Source organism: Megascapheus bottae, chromosome 29 (assembly GCF_031878675.1).
Source record: "Megascapheus bottae isolate mThoBot1 chromosome 29, mThoBot2.hap1, whole genome shotgun sequence".
In the NCBI taxonomy this organism is placed as follows: domain Eukaryota; kingdom Metazoa; phylum Chordata; class Mammalia; order Rodentia; family Geomyidae; genus Megascapheus; species Megascapheus bottae.
Window position 1 is genome coordinate 5381720 of NC_143537.1, and position 17877 is coordinate 5399596.

The window sequence follows — 17877 nt, forward strand, 5'->3', positions numbered from 1 at the left end:
CCCCCACCCCGCCACACAAGGCCATGTCTGCCGTTGCCATGGGGACGGACATCACCACACAGCCTGGACTATCACAGAGCGCTTTTATTACCACAGAGGAAGTTGGGGGAGGCCGCCTTGGAGCCTCCTATGGGGAGGGGTTGGAGGGGACCCACCCCGTGCAGCCCTCGTGGGCTGGGGAGAGGTCTGCAGACCCACCTGGACAAGCAGGCTTCCCCCATGAAGACAGCCCCTGCCCAGCTCCCGGACGGCGGGCTGGGAACTCTACCAGGGGGCAGGCCTCTTAGTGAGGACGTTTCTGAGAATGAACCCTGCAGGGCTCTGCCCTCAACCGCAAGCAGCACACCACTTCCCAGTCAGCTTCTACCCCGCCGACAGCTCGGTTATCTATTGTTATTTGGGTTTTGAACAAAATTGATAGAGTAGGAGCCAGTCGAGGAATCCTGTTTGATCTGGAAATTCTCTGTGGAGAGTCCAAAAGGTCGAAGAACGAAGTTCCCCAAATCTTTTAGTTTGCCTGTAATGGAAAAGCAGAAAGTGTAACTGACGGGAAGACGACTGACTCCTCTGCCTTGTCCATTGAGCCGCAGCTCCAAGTACCTTAGTGAGGAACCGTCCAGGTGGACTGCCATGGACGCTTTCTCTTGGCATATGGCAATCCACTCTCAGGAGACGGCCCCAAAGGCTTTGGGGCTTGAACCCTGGGCCCGGGTGCTGTTCCTGAGTCTCTCTGTGCTCAAGGCAAGTGTTCTACCATTTGAGCCACAGTGCCGCCCACATCTGGCTTTTTCTGCCTAATTTATTGGAGATAAGAGCCTCATGGACTTTCCTGCCAGGCTGACTTTGAACCATGATCCTCAGATCTCAACTTCCTGAGTGGCTAGGATTACAGGCGTGAACCATCGGTGCCTGGCTTCTGGGTGCCATTCTTTTTTTTTCTGGTCATGGGGCTTGAACTCTGGCCTGGGCACTGTCCTTGAGATTTACCACTTGAGTCACAGCACCACTTCTGGCTTTTTCTGTGAACTGAAACTAAGGAATCAAACCCAGGGTTTGGTGCGTGCTAGGCGAGCACTCTTCCTCTAGGCCACATTCCCAGTCCCTCCCTATACTTGCCTTCTTGAAAGCAAGAAAAATTTCCAAGAAAATCCAAATAGAAAATTAGTTTCTGAAAAAGCAGATGCCCTTTCAAGTGTGCTGTTCTTTCTGGAGTAAGACATTTTAAGAAGTCACCTTCTCTGCCGTTGCCCCCTCAAGATTGAGTATCAACTCCCCCTCCCAGCTTAGATGTTTATGGACAAGGGACTATAAGCAAGCAAACTTACCTAACATCTCTTCTTTTAGTTTTTCATTACGTTCCTCAATTTGCTTGGGCAATCTCTGAGAGAAAAAAGAGAAACAGTTGTTGAAATCTTTTGCCTTTATGTTCAATTTGAAACATTTAAAATGAGACTGGGCACTGGTAGCTCATGCCCATAATCCTAACTACTAAGAATGCTGAGGTCTGAGGACCCTGGTTCAAGGCCAACTTAGACAGGAAAGTCTGAGATTCTTACCCCAAATTAAATACTAAAGAAGTCCAAAGTAAAGCTGTGGAAAGTGGTAGAACACTAGCCTTGTCTAAAAAAGCTCAAAGACAGCATCCAGTCTTAGAGTTCAAGTCCCAGAATTCCACCAGTCACCAGAAGCAGGGGTGTTTTGGCCTTGATAAGCCAGAGGCAATGAAAGTCCTAGTACATGTACACATATACATGTGCGCGCACACACACACACACACACACACACACACACACACACTCAATTAAATAACAAAAAATCAAACAGGTTTATGAGTGAACTAGGCAAAAACAAGCTTTGTCTAGTTTATTTTTTTTTTTAATTGCCTGTCCTGAGGCTTGAACTCAGGGCCTGGGCACTGTCCCCAAGCCTTTTTTGCTCAAGGCTAGCACTGTTCATGTGGCACTGAGGAATTAAGCCCAGGACTTCATGCACTAAGCCACAATCCAGCCTCTTGCCATATTTTCAGTTCTTAGCAGTGCCTCAACCAATGGAGAACCTGAGTGAAAGTATGGCTGAATTTCCAAAAGGACTGGCATGGGATGTTGATAATGGTGTATTTAGGTGGCTGGATCATGGGTACTACTCCTATTTAAATATTTTCTTTCTCATTTGTATGTCTTAACAAGAATTGAGAACACAGACACACACAGAGGATGACCGTGGGAAGAGAGCACTTAGTGTTTACCATACAAGCTTCTCTTGCTTGGTGTACTGATGGATCCTTTTCTAGTATAGATTTGTAATCTTCCAGGGCTTCGTCTAATTTACTCGTTTTCTCATACAATTCTGCTCTCCTCAGGATTGCGCGGATGTAGCTGGGGTTCAACTGAATTGCTATGGAGAAAGAAGCAGCAGGGTCACTGTAAGAAGCGTCCACATCCCGGGGTCTGAGCTGCACGCAGTCTCTGCACTCACTCGCATCCGGAACCCTGTGTCAAGTCCACACCCAAGGCTGGCCAGCCCCCCATGCAGCCACCACCCCGGCGGGCTCCTGAGGCGTAGAGGAAAGTGCAAGCACTGCACACAGGCGAGGCCTTGTTCCTACACCGAAAGTGGAGTGTCACACAGCTCACGCAGCCTGAGAGGCTATTTTTCTTTTGGCTTAATTTCCAACCATTGCAAAATATAGAAGACCGGTCTCAGTCTATGGGGGGAGGTGTAAAAGAATGTGGCAGGCTGGATGTGGCTAGTTTGCCGAACTCTGGCTGTACCCAAGTCCTGCTTATGCCCTTCACGGAGCCGGGACAGGCCGTGTGCAGCGCTTCAGCACGAGGTGGCTGACGGCAGCGATGGGGGGAGGAGGCAGACAACCTGCTCTGGCCACCCTGCTCAGGTCACATCCCAAACCTAGCTACCCTGGTTCTCCACATCCCGCCAAGGCCTTCCTGTCGTTGTGACGAGGGTCTTCCTTCCCCGCGGCACAGCACTCTCCTGGCGGGCAGGTGAAGGCTGTGGGCTCAGCGCACAGCCCCGCGTACAGCCGCACCTTTCACCCACGCGCACCTAACCGTTACTGCCTCGCCCTGGGGTCGCCTAAGCTGCATGGCTCCTGTTCCTTTCTGATTCTCTCTCTTCTCTTGGGAAGTCATGTCCTCTCACATCATTTTCATCCACTCATGCTGCCAGCAGACACATACTCAGTGCGAGCCTGTGTGTCTGACTGGACGTCTCTGGAGGGTGTGAGACGGGCCGAAGGCTCGTATCCTAGTGCATGGACACGACTGTGTGTGTAGTCAGGGTGCATGGACGAGACACAGAGGGTAATACAGAGCAAAGCGGAGCCCGGGTGGGGAGCTGGAGGAAGCCAGTCATCTGAAGGGTTAGAGCAGGGGAAAGCTTCTACAACAAGAACACCTTCGGTGTGCAGAGACCAGCCCTGGCCTGCAGAAGAGTAATGATCTGTGCCTCCAGCGTGACAAACAGCAAAGGTAGGAGGTGTGGCAGCACTGCTTTAGAGTGAAAGCTGCTGGCTACTGGTGGCTCACGCTCATGACCCTACTTGACTCAGGAGGCCGGCATCTAAGGCCTGTGGCTTGCAGCCAGCCTCGGCAGAAAAGTCCATGAGACTCTTAGCTCCAACTGAGAATGGAACTGTGGCTCGAGTGCTACAACACCAGCCTTAAGTAAAAAAGCTCAGAGACAGTGCCCAGGCTGAGTTCAAGCCCCAGGGCAGTCACGGAACAACAGAAACCACACAAGCAGAATATGGTCCCCTCCTGGGGTGGTAGCTGAGCTGTGTCTTGGCTGTGGGGGCCAAGATGACCCTGAACTTCTACCTTAGAGGAAAATCGAGTCTGAAGTGGTTAACTGTCTGGGAGGTGCAGAAAAGTAGGATCTGTTCCCTCATCACGGCTGACCCCCTCTGCACACACACCCAGTAATAGTATGCCAACGGCAGTGAGGTCTCTAGGGGAGCCTCACCTAAGTTCTGCTGGGAAGGCAGCTCTGAATGTTCACATATCTACCCGAGCACACACACTCAAAGTGACCCATCTGGGGACGCATCTACGAGTGCACAAACCCCTGCAACCCTCTGTCTAGCTGAGTAACATGCTTGTATGTTAGCAGGCAGGAAGGTAAGAGCTGTACCTTTGCTGCAGTCGCTGATGGCTAGCTCATTCTTGTCCTAAAAGGGAAAACAACGTTAACATATTTCTTTAGTTTTTTTCTTTTTCTTTTTCTTCTAGTACTATGGCTTGAATTCAAGGCCCAATCACCGCCCTTGGGCTTTCTCAAGGCCAGAGCTCTATCACTTGAGCCCAGCACCACTTCTGGCTTTTTTCTATGCATGTGATAGTGAGGAATTGAACCCTGGTCTTCATGCATGCTAGGCAAGCACTCTACCACTAGGCCACACTCTGAGCCTAACATGTTTTATTAATGTGTTTACTTCAGTGCTCCAAGACCTGTCTATACCATCTGCTCATTATTAACTGCTTAGGGAAACACAGAAAACTTTCCAAAGAAATGATGGAAGAAGCCAGGGGCAGTGGCTCACTCCCGTAATCCTAGCTACTCAGGAGGCTGAGATCAGAGGATCAAGGTTCAAAGCCAGCCTGGGCACAAAAGGACCTGAGACTCTTATCTCCAATTAGCCTCTAGGAAATGGGAGGTGGGGCTTGGCTCAAGGGTAGGGTGGTAGCCTTGGGCCGAAGAGCTCAGGGACAGTGCCCAGGCCCAGGGGTAGGGTGGTAGCCTTGAGGTGAAAAGCTCAAGGATAGCGCCCAGGCCAAGTTCAAGCACCAACTACCACCCCCCCCACCCCAAAAAAGATGGAAAAATACATGTCACTTCCAAGAGAATATTTAGAATCGACGTGGGGATAGCTCTGACCTGAAAGCCTCCTGGTAACAAACGATCAAGTATCTTCTTTCCCTATTTATCCTAACCGACCTGCTACATATTGCATCGTCCAGAATCCTTGCATCCGGGGGATGTCATGGAGAACACCCCATGATGACTCTGCTCCTCTCCAGCTGACAGCTTGCGCTGCCTTCCCGAGGGCACAGGGGACCCTGGAACTCTACCCCATCACCATGACAAAATCAGGCAGCTTCAGTCATAAACCCAGCAAACAGTTACTTGGTATCCACTCTGTATCTGCCTAGGATTCTGGATGAAACATAAAATTCATTGGTGTAGCTACTAACTTAACCTGCTGAGTTTACAAACATGGCACAGTGGAAGGAACATCACTAGAAATGAAGAGAACTGGACTCTGTCCCAGCTCTGGTACTGGCCTGTGTCTAACACGGACCATACTGCACTGCTTCAGGCGCAGCCTCTCATCAAAAACAGGGGCAGGCCAGACTGAATGCCAGATGAAATGCTTATGTTTTCTGTATCACAGAAGCAAGCTGGTCAAATAATCTCTTCCCACAATGCCCATTATCTTTATTGAGCATACACTAAATGGTTTGCAGAGGACATCAGAGCAATGACTACAAGCCTGGGCTTCCGGGTGCACTCAAGCACAGTTTCAGGATGACTTACTAATCTCTTATTACTTTTAAATATGAGGCAACGGTTTAGGGTTATGGAAGTTCTAAACTAAGCAGGGATGATGGCTGAGACCACAGCCAGTGCATCATGCATCATACAAAGGTCTCTTTTGTGTTGTACTTGATCACAAGAAACATCAACAAATCCTGTGGCAGCCAGGCCCTAGTGGCTCATGCTTGTAATCCTAGCTACTCAGAAAGCTGAGATCTGAGGATCACACTTCAGAGCTAGCCTGGACAGTGAAGTCTGAGAGACTCAACTCTCATTAACCACCAAAAACGCTGGAAGAGGAATTGTGACTCAAGTGGTATAGTGCTAGGCTTGAGAAGCAGCTCAGGGACAGAACTCACACCCTGAGCTCACGCCCAAGCCTGACACTGGCACACACACACCTCCACAAAGCAACAACGAACCCCCAAGTTCCTCACTGACAATGCTATCCGTTGCTCTCTTCTCTGCATAGCCCAAGTCTAGCAATGCCATCTATTTCCCTAACTAAAGAACTAGGCTGGGTACGGTGGCTCTGCCTGCAATCCTAGCTACTCAGGAGGCTGAGATCTGAGGACTGTGGTTCAAAGCCAGCTCGGGCATTAAAGTAAGACTCTTATTTCCAATTAACCACTAGAAAATCAGAAGTGGGGCTATGGCTCAAGGGGTAGGGTGGTAGCCTTGAGCTGAAGAGCTCAGGAACTGCGCCCAGGCTCAGAGTCCAAGCCCCATGATGGACAAAAAAAAAGAGGTGCTGTACCACTTGCCCCATCACACTGTGATAATAGAAATTTAAAAATATGGTAAGGGCCGGGAGTTTGGCCTAGTGGTTAAAGTGCTTGCCTAGCATGTACGAAGACCAGGGTTCGATTCCTTGGTACCACATACTTAGAAAAAGCCAGAAGCGGTGCTGAGGCTCAAGTGGTAGAGTTCTAGCCTTGAGAAAAATCCAAGGGCAGTGCTCAGGCCCTGAGCTCAAGCCCAGAACTGGCCAAAAAAAAAAAAAAATGTGGTAAGACAGACAAGCAAATGCTTTGGAGTTTTCCAGCTACAAATAAATATGCTACCTAAGAATTCTGATTACTGGTAGAATCTACTAATAAATACTGCTTTTTCTTTTACGAGAGGAGTCTAGTGGATTTTCTAGTTAGGCTGGCATTAAACTGCTTACGTGGTTGTTTTTTTTGGTCAGCCTTGGGGCTTGAACTCTGGGCATGGACATTCCATGTGGCAGAGAGCTAGCTCTGAGTAAAAAAGCTCAGAGACAATGCTCAGGCCCCAAGTTCAAGCTCTAGGACTGGATCAACAACAACAAAAACTCCACAAAAAGTTCTGTCTGTATGTTCAAGAAACCCCAACCTAAAAAACCAGGCCATGCTAAGGCAATTGTAAGAGGTGCTACATTCTCAGCAGTATGCACACACATGAGGTAAGGGCCGACATCCTGGCACATAGAAACCCCAACCAGCCAATCCTGAGACAACTTCCTGCGAGTTTAACAGGCAGCACTTGTTCTTTAAAGTTTTCATCTCTCCAGCCTTGCATGCTGCTTATGTGAATGGCACAGGGAAGTGCAATATTTGTTGCACCAACACATGTAATAAATGCATCTGCACTCTCCCTGTGCTGCCAGGCTCTCAGCCCTTCACAAGTACAAATGGCTTCTTTCTCCCTCTCATGTCAGCTGCTAGACACTTCCGCTAGTGTGTGCCTTCAACAGAAAAAATTGTCTTGGGAGTGACCATCTTTAAGTGTGGAGTCTTTATCTAGAATTCTGGGGCGTAAAGCAAGCAGCCCAGGATACTCCAAGACAAGCAACACTTGGTTCCTTGCCTGTGAACCTGCCTTAGTTTCCTGAAAACTTTGCCCGTCTTCCTTCCATAAAAGTATTCATCATGTAGCTACTTTAATGAGTAAGTCCAAAAACTCAAGTTTTACACAGTATTTTTGTGGGTGCTGGGATTTGCACTCTGGGCCTGGGCGCTGTCCCTGAGCTCTTCAGCTCAAGGCTACCACCCCTACCCCTTGAGCCACAGAGCCACTTTACACAGTATTTCCCAGCCTCCCTGTGCCCTTTTTATCCATGAGTACAAGGGCAGGAAAAAAGCAGCAGCAACTTTAAGCCTCTGCAGTAGCTTTTTGGGAGAAATGCCCCCCCCCCCCGAAAAAAAACACCGGGAGACACCATGCTTCTTAAAAAGCCTACCTGCTTCATCCTTGCAGCAGCCCGGTTTGAAAACAGAATGGACCTATCCTTCTGGAAGCAGGCTGGACAGGTCTGAAGAGCTTCACTGTAAGAACTTTCAGCCTCGACATAATCTAGGATGAAAGGGTTCAGGATAAGAGTCACTCAGGCTTTCTTCCTGACATGCTTGCATCCCACAGCGCCCCCGCAAAAGCTTCTGATGGATCGCTCAATCCCTAGCACTGCATGGGCAGGGTGGGGGGAGAATAAAACACCTTTAGGTCTCCTCTGACAGCAGAGGATTGTTCAACTAGGATGCTTGGCTCAGGTGGTAGAACACCAGCCAATAAAAGTTTCAAACACTGAGCTTTAGACAAAAAAAAAGGTAAAACCTAAGAATAAGGAGGTGGATGCTCCTCTATCTCTAAAACCACATCCTTTTCTGTTGTTTGCGACAGGGCCTCAGTGTGGAGCTGAGACTATCCTTAAACTATCTTCTACCTCGGCCTCCCCCTGCCGGGATTACAGACATGTACCACCAGGCCCACCAAAGCATATACACTTCAAGACAGGTCAGAAGACTGTCCTATGATTGACAGGTGATCTCTCACCTGTCACAGGGGTTTTGTTTCAGAGACGCCCTCAAAGTAGCAATATGTGCACTGTCACATAGCCTGCATAATACTGCTACCTTGCAGATTTTCACCTATCACTGCGAAAGGTGAGGAATCACTACATACATTTTTTTAAAAATTCATGAAACAATGAAGCCACAATAAGTGAACCGTGATATAGCAAGGGTGACTGCACAGAAAATGTAAATGAAATGAAAATACTTCTCCACTTTTTTTTTTTTGGCCAGACCTACGGCTTGAACTAGGGCCTGGGCACTGTCCTTGGACACTCTGCCACTTGAGCCACAGTGCTACTTCCAGGTTTTTCTGTGTATGTGGTACCAGAGAATGGAATCCAGGGCTTTCTGCATGCTAGGCAAGCACTCCACCATTAGGCCACACTCCCAGCCCCGAGTCTTCTCCATGGGAGGTGCGTGTCTGGTCATCAGTGTTGGGAGGGAAGCTGCTCTTTTTAAAGGGTTACTGGGTTTACATCTTGTTCCCGCGTTTGAGCTGCCTCCACTCTGGGAGTCATATCTGAGAGCCAGAGTGACCAGTGGGAAAGTCAGGCTCCTGGATGGAGGCCCCAGCCACCCCAAGTTTCTCTCAGTATTTGCGTGGCCTTCCGGCCTCCAAAGCTGTGAGCTAAACAACCTATCTCTACACAGGTGACTGCTTAGAGCACACATTCTAATAACTCACACAGTGTAAGAAAGGAAGAGTGCCTGTGGAAGAGCGATGGGGAGCAAGTCTGTTCCTGGCCTGCAGAAGGCCCTGTAGCAAGTGAGGAGCAGGGCTGCTTTACAGCCAAGCGTCTGTCCCCAAGCCACAGCTGGTTTGTGGGTAAGGAAAGAAATACTCCAGTGCCAACAGACACATGCTGACTCCTGTCAGCTGGCAGTGATCTGGAGCAGGTACAAAACAAACACCAAATCTCAGGAGCTGGGGAGCTGCACAGAGAGCGGGCACTCGGGCTGGTTGTTTACTGGTATTGCAAGTGTTCACACTGGAGACAGCCTGGGCAGAGGAGGACCAGGCATTAGAGCTAACACAGCATCTCACCTCCTCTCCTGAACTGTTCATTTCCCTCTTCCTTTAGTCTAGTGCTCTCTCCTCTTCTCTTCTGAAAAAGAGCCAAGACAAAACATTGGAAATGTGCAAAAAGCTTAGCCGTCTATGCACTAGACAGTTTCAACGCTTGGGAACTGAGTGTTCCCCAAACTGTAACCATATTACTTTTTTTTTGTGGTCTCTGAAACAGGGTCATGACGTGTAGCCCAACAGCCCGGGTGGGTCTGAAACCTACCACCTTCCTGCCTTGGTCTCCAGTGTGCTGGGATCGTACAACTTTCAATTCCTCTCCCTCTCCCACCTCCCCCTTCCCCTCAGCACTGGACTCCACCACCTGATCACCTGATAAGACAGGCCTCCAGCTCGTGGGTTTGTTTTTTTGTCAGTCGTATGGCTTGAACTTGGCTTGGGCGCTGTCCCTGAGCTCTTCAGCTCCAAACTACCGCCCTACCCCTTGAGCCACAGCCCCACTTCTGCTTTTCTAGTGGTTAACTGGAGATGAGAGTCTCACAGTCTTTAGTGCCTGGGCTGGCTTTGAACCTTGACCTTCTCTAGAGAAGATCATTTTTACTTTGCTTCTCCCTACCCATGGAACCTGGGCGCTATCCCTAAGGTCTTTTGTGTAAGGCTAATGCTCCACCACTTTGAGGCACAACACTATGTCTGGTTTTCTGGTGATTAACTAGAGATAAGTCTTATGGGCTTTCCTGCTCAGGCTGGCTTTGAACCATGTAGCCCTTGCCAGCCTAAGCAGCCACTGTCCTATCAGAACATTTAAAAGATAAGGGCTCTATAGAGAATATGGTGCTGAGGTCAGTTGCTGGAAGGAGGTCATCTTCTAAAAAGTCACAACCTAGCGACCTCTTAGGTAGCAGACCTTGGAGAAGAGCTGCTGTCTCTGCTCAGACTGTGCAGACTAAGGACTAATGCAATTATCAATGTCATGTTCAACGTCTCCTTGGAAACCACTAAAAATAGCACTCTAGAGGAGGAAGCTGAACTATCTCCTAGCTGTGCCCAGAGACTGACTCGATTCCAGAACAAAGACTGGGGTTTGTTCTGCTGCCTGTACACTGTACGTTCCTGAAACTCAAGGGCCGATTTCGAAGGTTTTAAAGGCATTTGAGGTGCAGGAACTTCACATCAGCTGTGGACTGGTATTCGGTGGTATCAGGGATGAATCTTGTAGGTTCTATTTTATGAAAAGAAGCTGCTAATGGCTGAGCAGCTCCCTCACTTTCCTGAGGGGACCTACAGAGGAGTGGGTGCTTATGTTTCAAACGACCTACAAGGCCTTTTACCTAAGTGTATTCTCCCCCCCCCCCCAGGTAACTATTTTACAACAAATGTAAAAAGAGTATTTCATCCTTGAGTTCTTTAACCATTAGCAAGACATTACTGAAATAAATGCGTACATACCACATGATATACTGTGAAAAGTTTACTCAGAAATGATGACTCTGTGGGCGTGTGTGAGACCTTTGGTTTTTTCTGCTCAAGTCAGGCACTCTACCACTTAAGCCGCACCTTTACCTCTAGTATTTTGCTTGTTAACTGGAGATACAAGTCTCATGGACTTTTCCACCTGGGCTGGCTTTTGAACCATGATCCTCAGATCTCAGCTTCCTGAGTAGTTAGGATTCTAGGTGGGAGACAGCTATTGGTGTCTATTAAGTTTATGACTAGAAACTTAAATTTTTCAAATAATTAACAAACAAGGTGGCCAACAATTTGAAAAGCACAACAATTTCAACTTGTTGCCATTGAAGTTTAGCTAGATTAAGGAAAAGGTAGAATTTTGAAACTGGTACAGAAACTCCTTGGTATAATTAATCTAAACAAAAAAGGATGATAAGAAAGTAAAATAGATGTGGGGGGGTGGACAGAGGGTGAATGAATGAAGGATGATGAGAAAGTAAAATAGATGTGGGGGGAGGGTGGACAGAGGGTGAATGAATGAAGGATGATAAGTAAAATAGATGTGGGGGGGGTGGACAGAGGGTGAATGAGGATGGAAGTGGTCCACGCAGTTCATCTGCTTTGTGTGAAAACAAGGGAATGTGGTGAAATCGTCTTAAGCGTGGAGGTGTGGGTAAAGAAGAGAGGGCCAAATTTGATCTAGAAACATTGTGGGCATGTGTGGAAATGTTGCAGTGAGACCCACCTTCTACAACCTTGTACAATACTTGGCAATAAAAAACTAGTGCTGAGACATAGTATCCATCTGGAAACAGAGAAATACAGCCACAGGACAGCCTAGGAATAAACTGTGAGTGGATTGAAAACCTTCAGATTTGTGCTGACTCAAATCCAGAGATGTGCAATTAAAGATGAATAAATCTGACTAAAGAATAACAAATTCCAACAAAACATTTTATTACGACAAACGCATAAATCAACCAACACTGAATAGGCACTTACTTGCACGAAAGGTCCCAACATCACCCATCACGTGGCCCAAAGCATAAGCAACCTGAATGCTCACAGATGGGCTGAGGGGAAAGAAACCAACGTGGTACCTGCATGCCATGGAAGATTATGTGACCTTAGAAAGGACCAACACTCTCACACATGCTACAACACCGACAGACCTTGAAAACCAAGCAGTGAAATAAGGCAGACAGCAAAGAACAGATGTGGGGTGATGCTACCTCCATGCAGTGCCTGGAGAGTCACTGCTACTAGAGGCTGCAGAAAGCGGGGAAGGGGAGGGATCACCTGGTTTGCAGGATGAAGCAATCTGAGATGGACGGTGGTGACAGGTGCACAAGGTGAAGGGACTTAATTCCACCGAGCTGCATCATCACATTTAACCCATTTCATCACAATTTAAAACACACAGCTGACAAACAGGGAAAAAGGTATTTGCAACATTACCACAAAGAGCTAGAAACAAACTGACTTATAAGAAGGGAAGCAAGCTGGGTGCGGGGTCACACCTGTAATCCTAGCTACTCAGGAGGCCAAGATCTGAGAATCACGGTTCGAAGCCAGCCAGTACAGGCAAGTCCAGTACAGGGAACTCCGTGAGACTCTTTTCTCCAATCAACCACAAAAGGAGCTGGAAGTGGCTCTGTGGTGGTGGTGGTTCAGTGGTAGCGTGCTCAGAACAGCGCCCAGGCCAGGGGTAGGGTGGCATCCTTGACCTAAAGAGCCCAGGGACAGTACCCAGGCCCAGAGTTCAAGTTCTATCAACAAAAACAACAACAAAAACCCACACATACCCCTTTCAGGGAGGACTAGACCTTATGTCTGGGGTGAAGTTCTCAGTGAAAACTAAAATGAACTCTTAAGAAATGTTCATCTTTAAGGGTTAAACACAATGCCCTGCGTTCTTACCTTAATATTAGTATGATGCAGGCACCTGGGCTGCCCCAGCATGCAGGACTAGAGGCTTGTGGCCACAGACTTCCACTCATGCCTGGGAATAAATCCAGTTGTTGCCCCCACCTCTACAGTGAGTGATGGTGAACTGGGGACCAGATTCTGCATCAATTTTTTTCTAATTATTATGGGTCTAATGGGTGGCTGCTAGGTGAGTTACTTTGAGAATTAACCTGATGTGCGGTGAATGCGCAAAAGTTTCCCTATCTGAAAAGCTGACTGAGAGTGGGGAATACAGACAGCCTAACCTTTCTGAAGGGCAAACCAGAGAATCCGGGATGTGAACCAAGGGCCACTTCCTATGGTTCTATAAGGAAGATGAATTACTTACAATGTGGTTAGGACCAAAAGTGACAGAACACCACTGCTCAATCGATCACCACCCGGCACCGTGGCTCACGCCTGTCATCCTAGCTACTCAGGAGGCTGAGCACTGAGGATCAAGGTTCAAAGCCAGCCAGGTACAAAAGGACTTAATCTCTAGAAAAAAAAAATGGGAAGTGGGGCTTGGCTCAAGGGTAGGGTGGTAGCCTTGAGCTGAAGAGCTCAGGGACAACACCCAGGCTGAGTTCAAGCCCCATAACCCACCAAAAAATTAAAAAAAAAAAAAAAAAAAAGAAAGAAAAAAAAAGAATATAAGCACCACTTTATATCTAGTGATTAAGGTTTCATCTCATACCTCATATAAAATAGCTGATATTTATAGAACACCATCCATCAGGCATATGCTAAAATATTAGGAGGTTAAATTATTATTTTATGGAAAACACATATTTCTTTTTTTTTTTGCCAGTCCTGGGCTTGAGCTCAGGGCCTGAGCCCTGTCCTAGGACTTTCTCAAGGCTAGAGCTCTACCACTTGAGCCTCAGCACCACTTCCAGCTTTTTTTCTATGTATGTGGTAGCAAGGAATCAAACCTGGGTCTTCATGCATGCTAGGCAAGCACTTTAACCACTAGGCCAAACTCCCGGCCTGAAAACACATATTTCTAACTGAGCTGGAAACTTTAATTGCTTTTAAGTTTTGGTGCAACCTGTCAAAATGTGAGAATCCATGACCCCATGCAGACTGTGCCCGTGCAGTAGCTGTCTAGCATACTTGATTTACTTTACAGTAGAGAATACAAGACCAACTTGCATTATGAAGAGTTAGAGCTTAGTTTATATCTCTTCATTATTAAATAAAAACTTGAATCAAATATGCTTTTTTTCTGGCCAGTCCTGGGGCTTGAACTCAGGGCATGTGCACTGCCCTTGGGCATTCTTAAGGCTAGAGCTCTACCACTTGAGCCACAGCACCACTTCTGGCTTTTTCTATGTATTGTAGTACTGAGGAATGAAATCAAGTCTTTGTGCATGCTAGGCAAGCACTCTACCACTAGGCCATACTCCCAGCCACTCAAATACTGTTTTGATTTTTTTTCTTGGTGGGTCATGGGGCTTGAACTCTATGCCTGGGCACTGTCCCTGAGCTCTTCAGCTCAAGGCTATTGCATTACCCCTGGGCCTGGGCTTTGTCCCTGAGCCCTTCAGTTCAAGGCAACCACCCTACTCTTTGGGCCACATACTCACTTCCCCTTTTCTTAGCGTTACAGGCATGAGCCACCGCACCTGGCTTCAAATATACTTTTAAAAGCCATCTTGCTACAGTAGCTCAACCAGAGACAGCATCTCTGGGCCATACTACTTGTGTATCAGTCCTTTTCACCTGTCACATAGGTCCTGTTCTGCTGCAATTCTCCCAGGGCCTCCGTGTTTCACCTATGTGTACAGTTCCTTACTCTCACATTTATTACAAGTGGCTTAGATCAAGCATGGCCAAAAAAGTAATTAGCTGGAGATCAAGACTTCTGTCTTGGTCAGCAGCAAAGAAGCTTTATAAGAAGGTGTTTTTAGGGGTCGGGAGTTTGGCCTAGTGGTAGAGTGCTTGCCTAGCATGCACAAGACCCAGGTTCGATTCCTCAGTACTACATACATAGAAAAAAAACCAGAAATGGAATGGTACTGAGGCTCAAGTGGTAGAGCTCTAGCCTTGAGAAAGTCCAAGGACAGTGCTCAGGCCCTGAGCTTAAGCCCAGGACTGGCAAAAAAAAAAAAAAAAAAAAAAAAAAAAAAAGAAGGTGTTTTTATTACTAAATGCATGTTTTTCCTTTGGTTCTGAATCAAAGGGACAGGAGTTTAAGAATCAGTTCTGCCATTTTCCAGGTGTGTGATCCTGGGTAAGTGACTTCCCCACTCTGAGAAATTTCCTTTTGGGGAATGATAACATTATTTCAAAGGTCTGTTGAGTGTATTCAAACTCGGTAACATTTCAGCTTAGTGGCTAGCCCACTGGAACTCCACAAAACAAAGCTACTATCCCATGCAATGTTGTTAGTCCCAGCCACGGTTCCCTGTAACCAAAAAGCCACAAAAATACTCAAGTCTTACTTTGCTAGCTAGGGATCAATAAAATAGAAGCCTATCAATCAGAATTCTAAACACTTACAGAAAAGTGTCCATATCAGAGATTTTAACCCCAGAAAAGGTCACAAAATAAGTGGTGATACCATTACAAGAACACAAACCTGTACGTTAGAAAACAAGGTAGACTTTGAAGCACAAGATTAAGTTCCCAGGAAAACAGGAAAATTCTCCACAAAGCTCTGTGTATCAGGCAGTATCCTGACCTCAGATCTAAAGATACGCAGGCAGTCAGAACTGGTCACTCTCTTCTGGCACAGCAGACTATTACAGAGTGGCAATCAGCCACATCTAATTATTTGATTGGTTTTCTCTGGAGATATGTAACCCAGGCTGGCCTTCATCTCACAATCCTCTGGGCATATGAGATACCACGTCCCTGGCTGGCTTACATTTATTCATTCTTAAAAGCAGTGTAAGGGGTGGATTGTGCACAATCAATATTTACCTGCTTCTCCTCTTCTGGCATATTTTTCTCCAGTTCGATTAGGTATTCCTCATCTAGCTCTGAGGAACTGGGGTCCTCACCAGCTTTGCTCTCAGTCTTAGGCTCTCCAGGCTCCTCCTCAAATGAGTCGCTACAGTCATGAAAGAACTCCTCTTCTGCCTGATCTTCCTGCAGACCACCCTTATCCTGGAGCTTCCTGCTTTGCAGCTCTTTGGGATCAGGGACTGTTGGGTTGGCTCCTCCTGTTTCCTGAGGATCTGTAACCTTTAAGCCTTTGAATAGTTCTTCTGGAACTTGAAAGTGCTCGGCCTTCTCCCCCATGCTGAATTCAGTGTAAGAGGCGAGGCTATAAAAGTCTGGAGAAGAAAAGCAGCTGCTTTGTAATAGTACTAATTTTGAAAAATTTTGCCACATACCTACCTCAGCAGTAGAGACCAAAACACAGACTTCCAGGAGGAAGTCTAACTTTCATTGGAACGCACAGATAATGTCTGGTGTCATTTTAGCTGGTACGTTTTCCTGGTCAAAATCTCATACCAGAATTTTTTTTTTTCCCCTTGCCAGTGCTGGCGTTTGAACTCAGGGCCTGGGCACTGTCCTTGAGTAGCCGTTCTACCACGGAGCCACAGCACCACTTCTGGCTTTGTTTTTGTTTTCAAGGAGCCTAACCTGGCACAGGTGGCTGAGATCTGAGGACTGCGGTTCCGAGCCCGTCACGGCAGGAATGTGCCCGAGACTCTTCTCTCCAATTAACCACCAAAAAAGCCACAAATGGGGCCATGGCTTAGGCAGAGCGTCCGCTTTGAGGAATTAAAATAAACAAAAACAAAACCAAACATAAACACACGCCCTCAGGGGCCTGGGCCCAACGTCAGCTTGGAGGAATTAACACACACAACACACACACACACACCGGCACCCTCAGGGCCAGGGCCCGGGCCTGCCCCCTGCCCCTGCCCCTGCCCCTGCCCCGGCCCCGGCCGCCCCTCTCGCGGGCGGGCGTGGGGTGGGGTACTGCCTCAGGTGCGGCCCATTCACCACCACCTTGGGGGTCCAGAAACGGCGTCAGACGGCCCGCAGTTCCGCCCCGCGGGCCCCCGGCCCCTGGGTGCCCCCCAAACCCGCCCCCGCCCCGGGCGCAGTCCACGCGGCCTCCCCTGGACACCGCGCCGCAGCCGCCGCCGCCGGGCCCGGCGTCTCCCCCGCCCCAGCCCCGGGCAGAGAACGCACCGGTGTGAACCCTCGGCGCCAGGGCCGCGCCGCCCCTCGCCGCACCTCCGCCACCCGGGACGCTCACGGCCCCGCAGCGCCGCCCGTCTCCCACCTTTCCAGCCCCCGAGACCTTGTATTTCCTTTGAGTCAGGGGCACTTCCGTCTGCGCCGGACAGTGACGCCACCGGGCGCAAGCCATTCTGGGAAATGTAGTGGCGCCTCGCGGCGGAAGTCTCCCCCTGTGACGTCACCGTACGGACCCACTAGCCTGGAGGCCGCCATCTTGAGTTACGGCAAACGTCTCTGGTTAGCCTTGGCCTAAAAGCACAGAAGAGGAACCTGTCTTTCTTTGTTTTGCCCTCCTTCCTCCTCTTCCCTCCCCACCCCCCGCACACACTCTGGACGCTCTGGTGCTCGTGTTTAGAAAGATCTAAGGCACTGCCTTCTCCCCAGAGCCTCAAAGCCACTGCCCGGTCACCTGCTCTCCCCTCCCTGGTGTTTTCTTAAGCTAATTTTCTCACGAGTGTGCAGTGTGTACTTTGTGACTGTACAGCACACCGAACTAGGAAACAGGAGGTTCTAGTTTATTTTTCTTTTCCTGTGTGAAGGCTTGCACATGACCCAGCTCTGAGCGTAGCCCCAACCCTCCAGCTGTTTGTTTTTGTTGTTTTCTTTTATAAAACCAATGAGCTGCACACATTTAAGACAATTCCAGTCTTCTTGTCACCGGATGCAGGTGAGGGTTAGTGAAGTTTCCCTTTACATGTAGAAGCTCTTTAATTAGGCTTCTTGACTTCGATCGCACAGAATAAGAATTTCTGGACAAGTCATGGTGGTAAGAAAACGTGGCAGAGCTTGGTTGAGTAAGCAAGCAGGCAAGTAGACAAACACACAGCAGGCTGACGGAAACAGAAGGGCAAGGGGCACCCTAACAGTGGGGTGCTCTGGCAG

At 48.3% G+C, this 17877-nt stretch overlaps 1 protein-coding gene across 3 annotated transcripts; it reads right to left on the reverse strand.

Moving 5' to 3' along the window:
• Positions 1–68: 68 nt before the first annotated feature.
• Positions 69–17181, reverse strand: Ttc1 (tetratricopeptide repeat domain 1). Of its 3 annotated transcripts, none has more exons than XM_090320815.1 (8): positions 16945–17181; positions 15715–16070; positions 9412–9472; positions 7757–7869; positions 4150–4186; positions 2246–2394; positions 1326–1380; positions 69–517 (listed from the first exon to the last, which is right to left on the reverse strand). In XM_090320815.1, exons 1-8 carry the CDS (start codon positions 17123–17125, stop codon positions 384–386), a joined length of 1086 nt encoding a protein of 361 aa, XP_090176941.1. In that variant the 5' UTR covers positions 17126–17181; the 3' UTR covers positions 69–383. The 3 variants fall into 3 exon arrangements, with proteins under 3 accessions (XP_090176941.1, XP_090176943.1, XP_090176942.1); XM_090320817.1 differs by having other exon boundaries at positions 17057–17125; XM_090320816.1 differs by having other exon boundaries at positions 17039–17101.
• Positions 17182–17877: the final 696 nt, after the last annotated feature.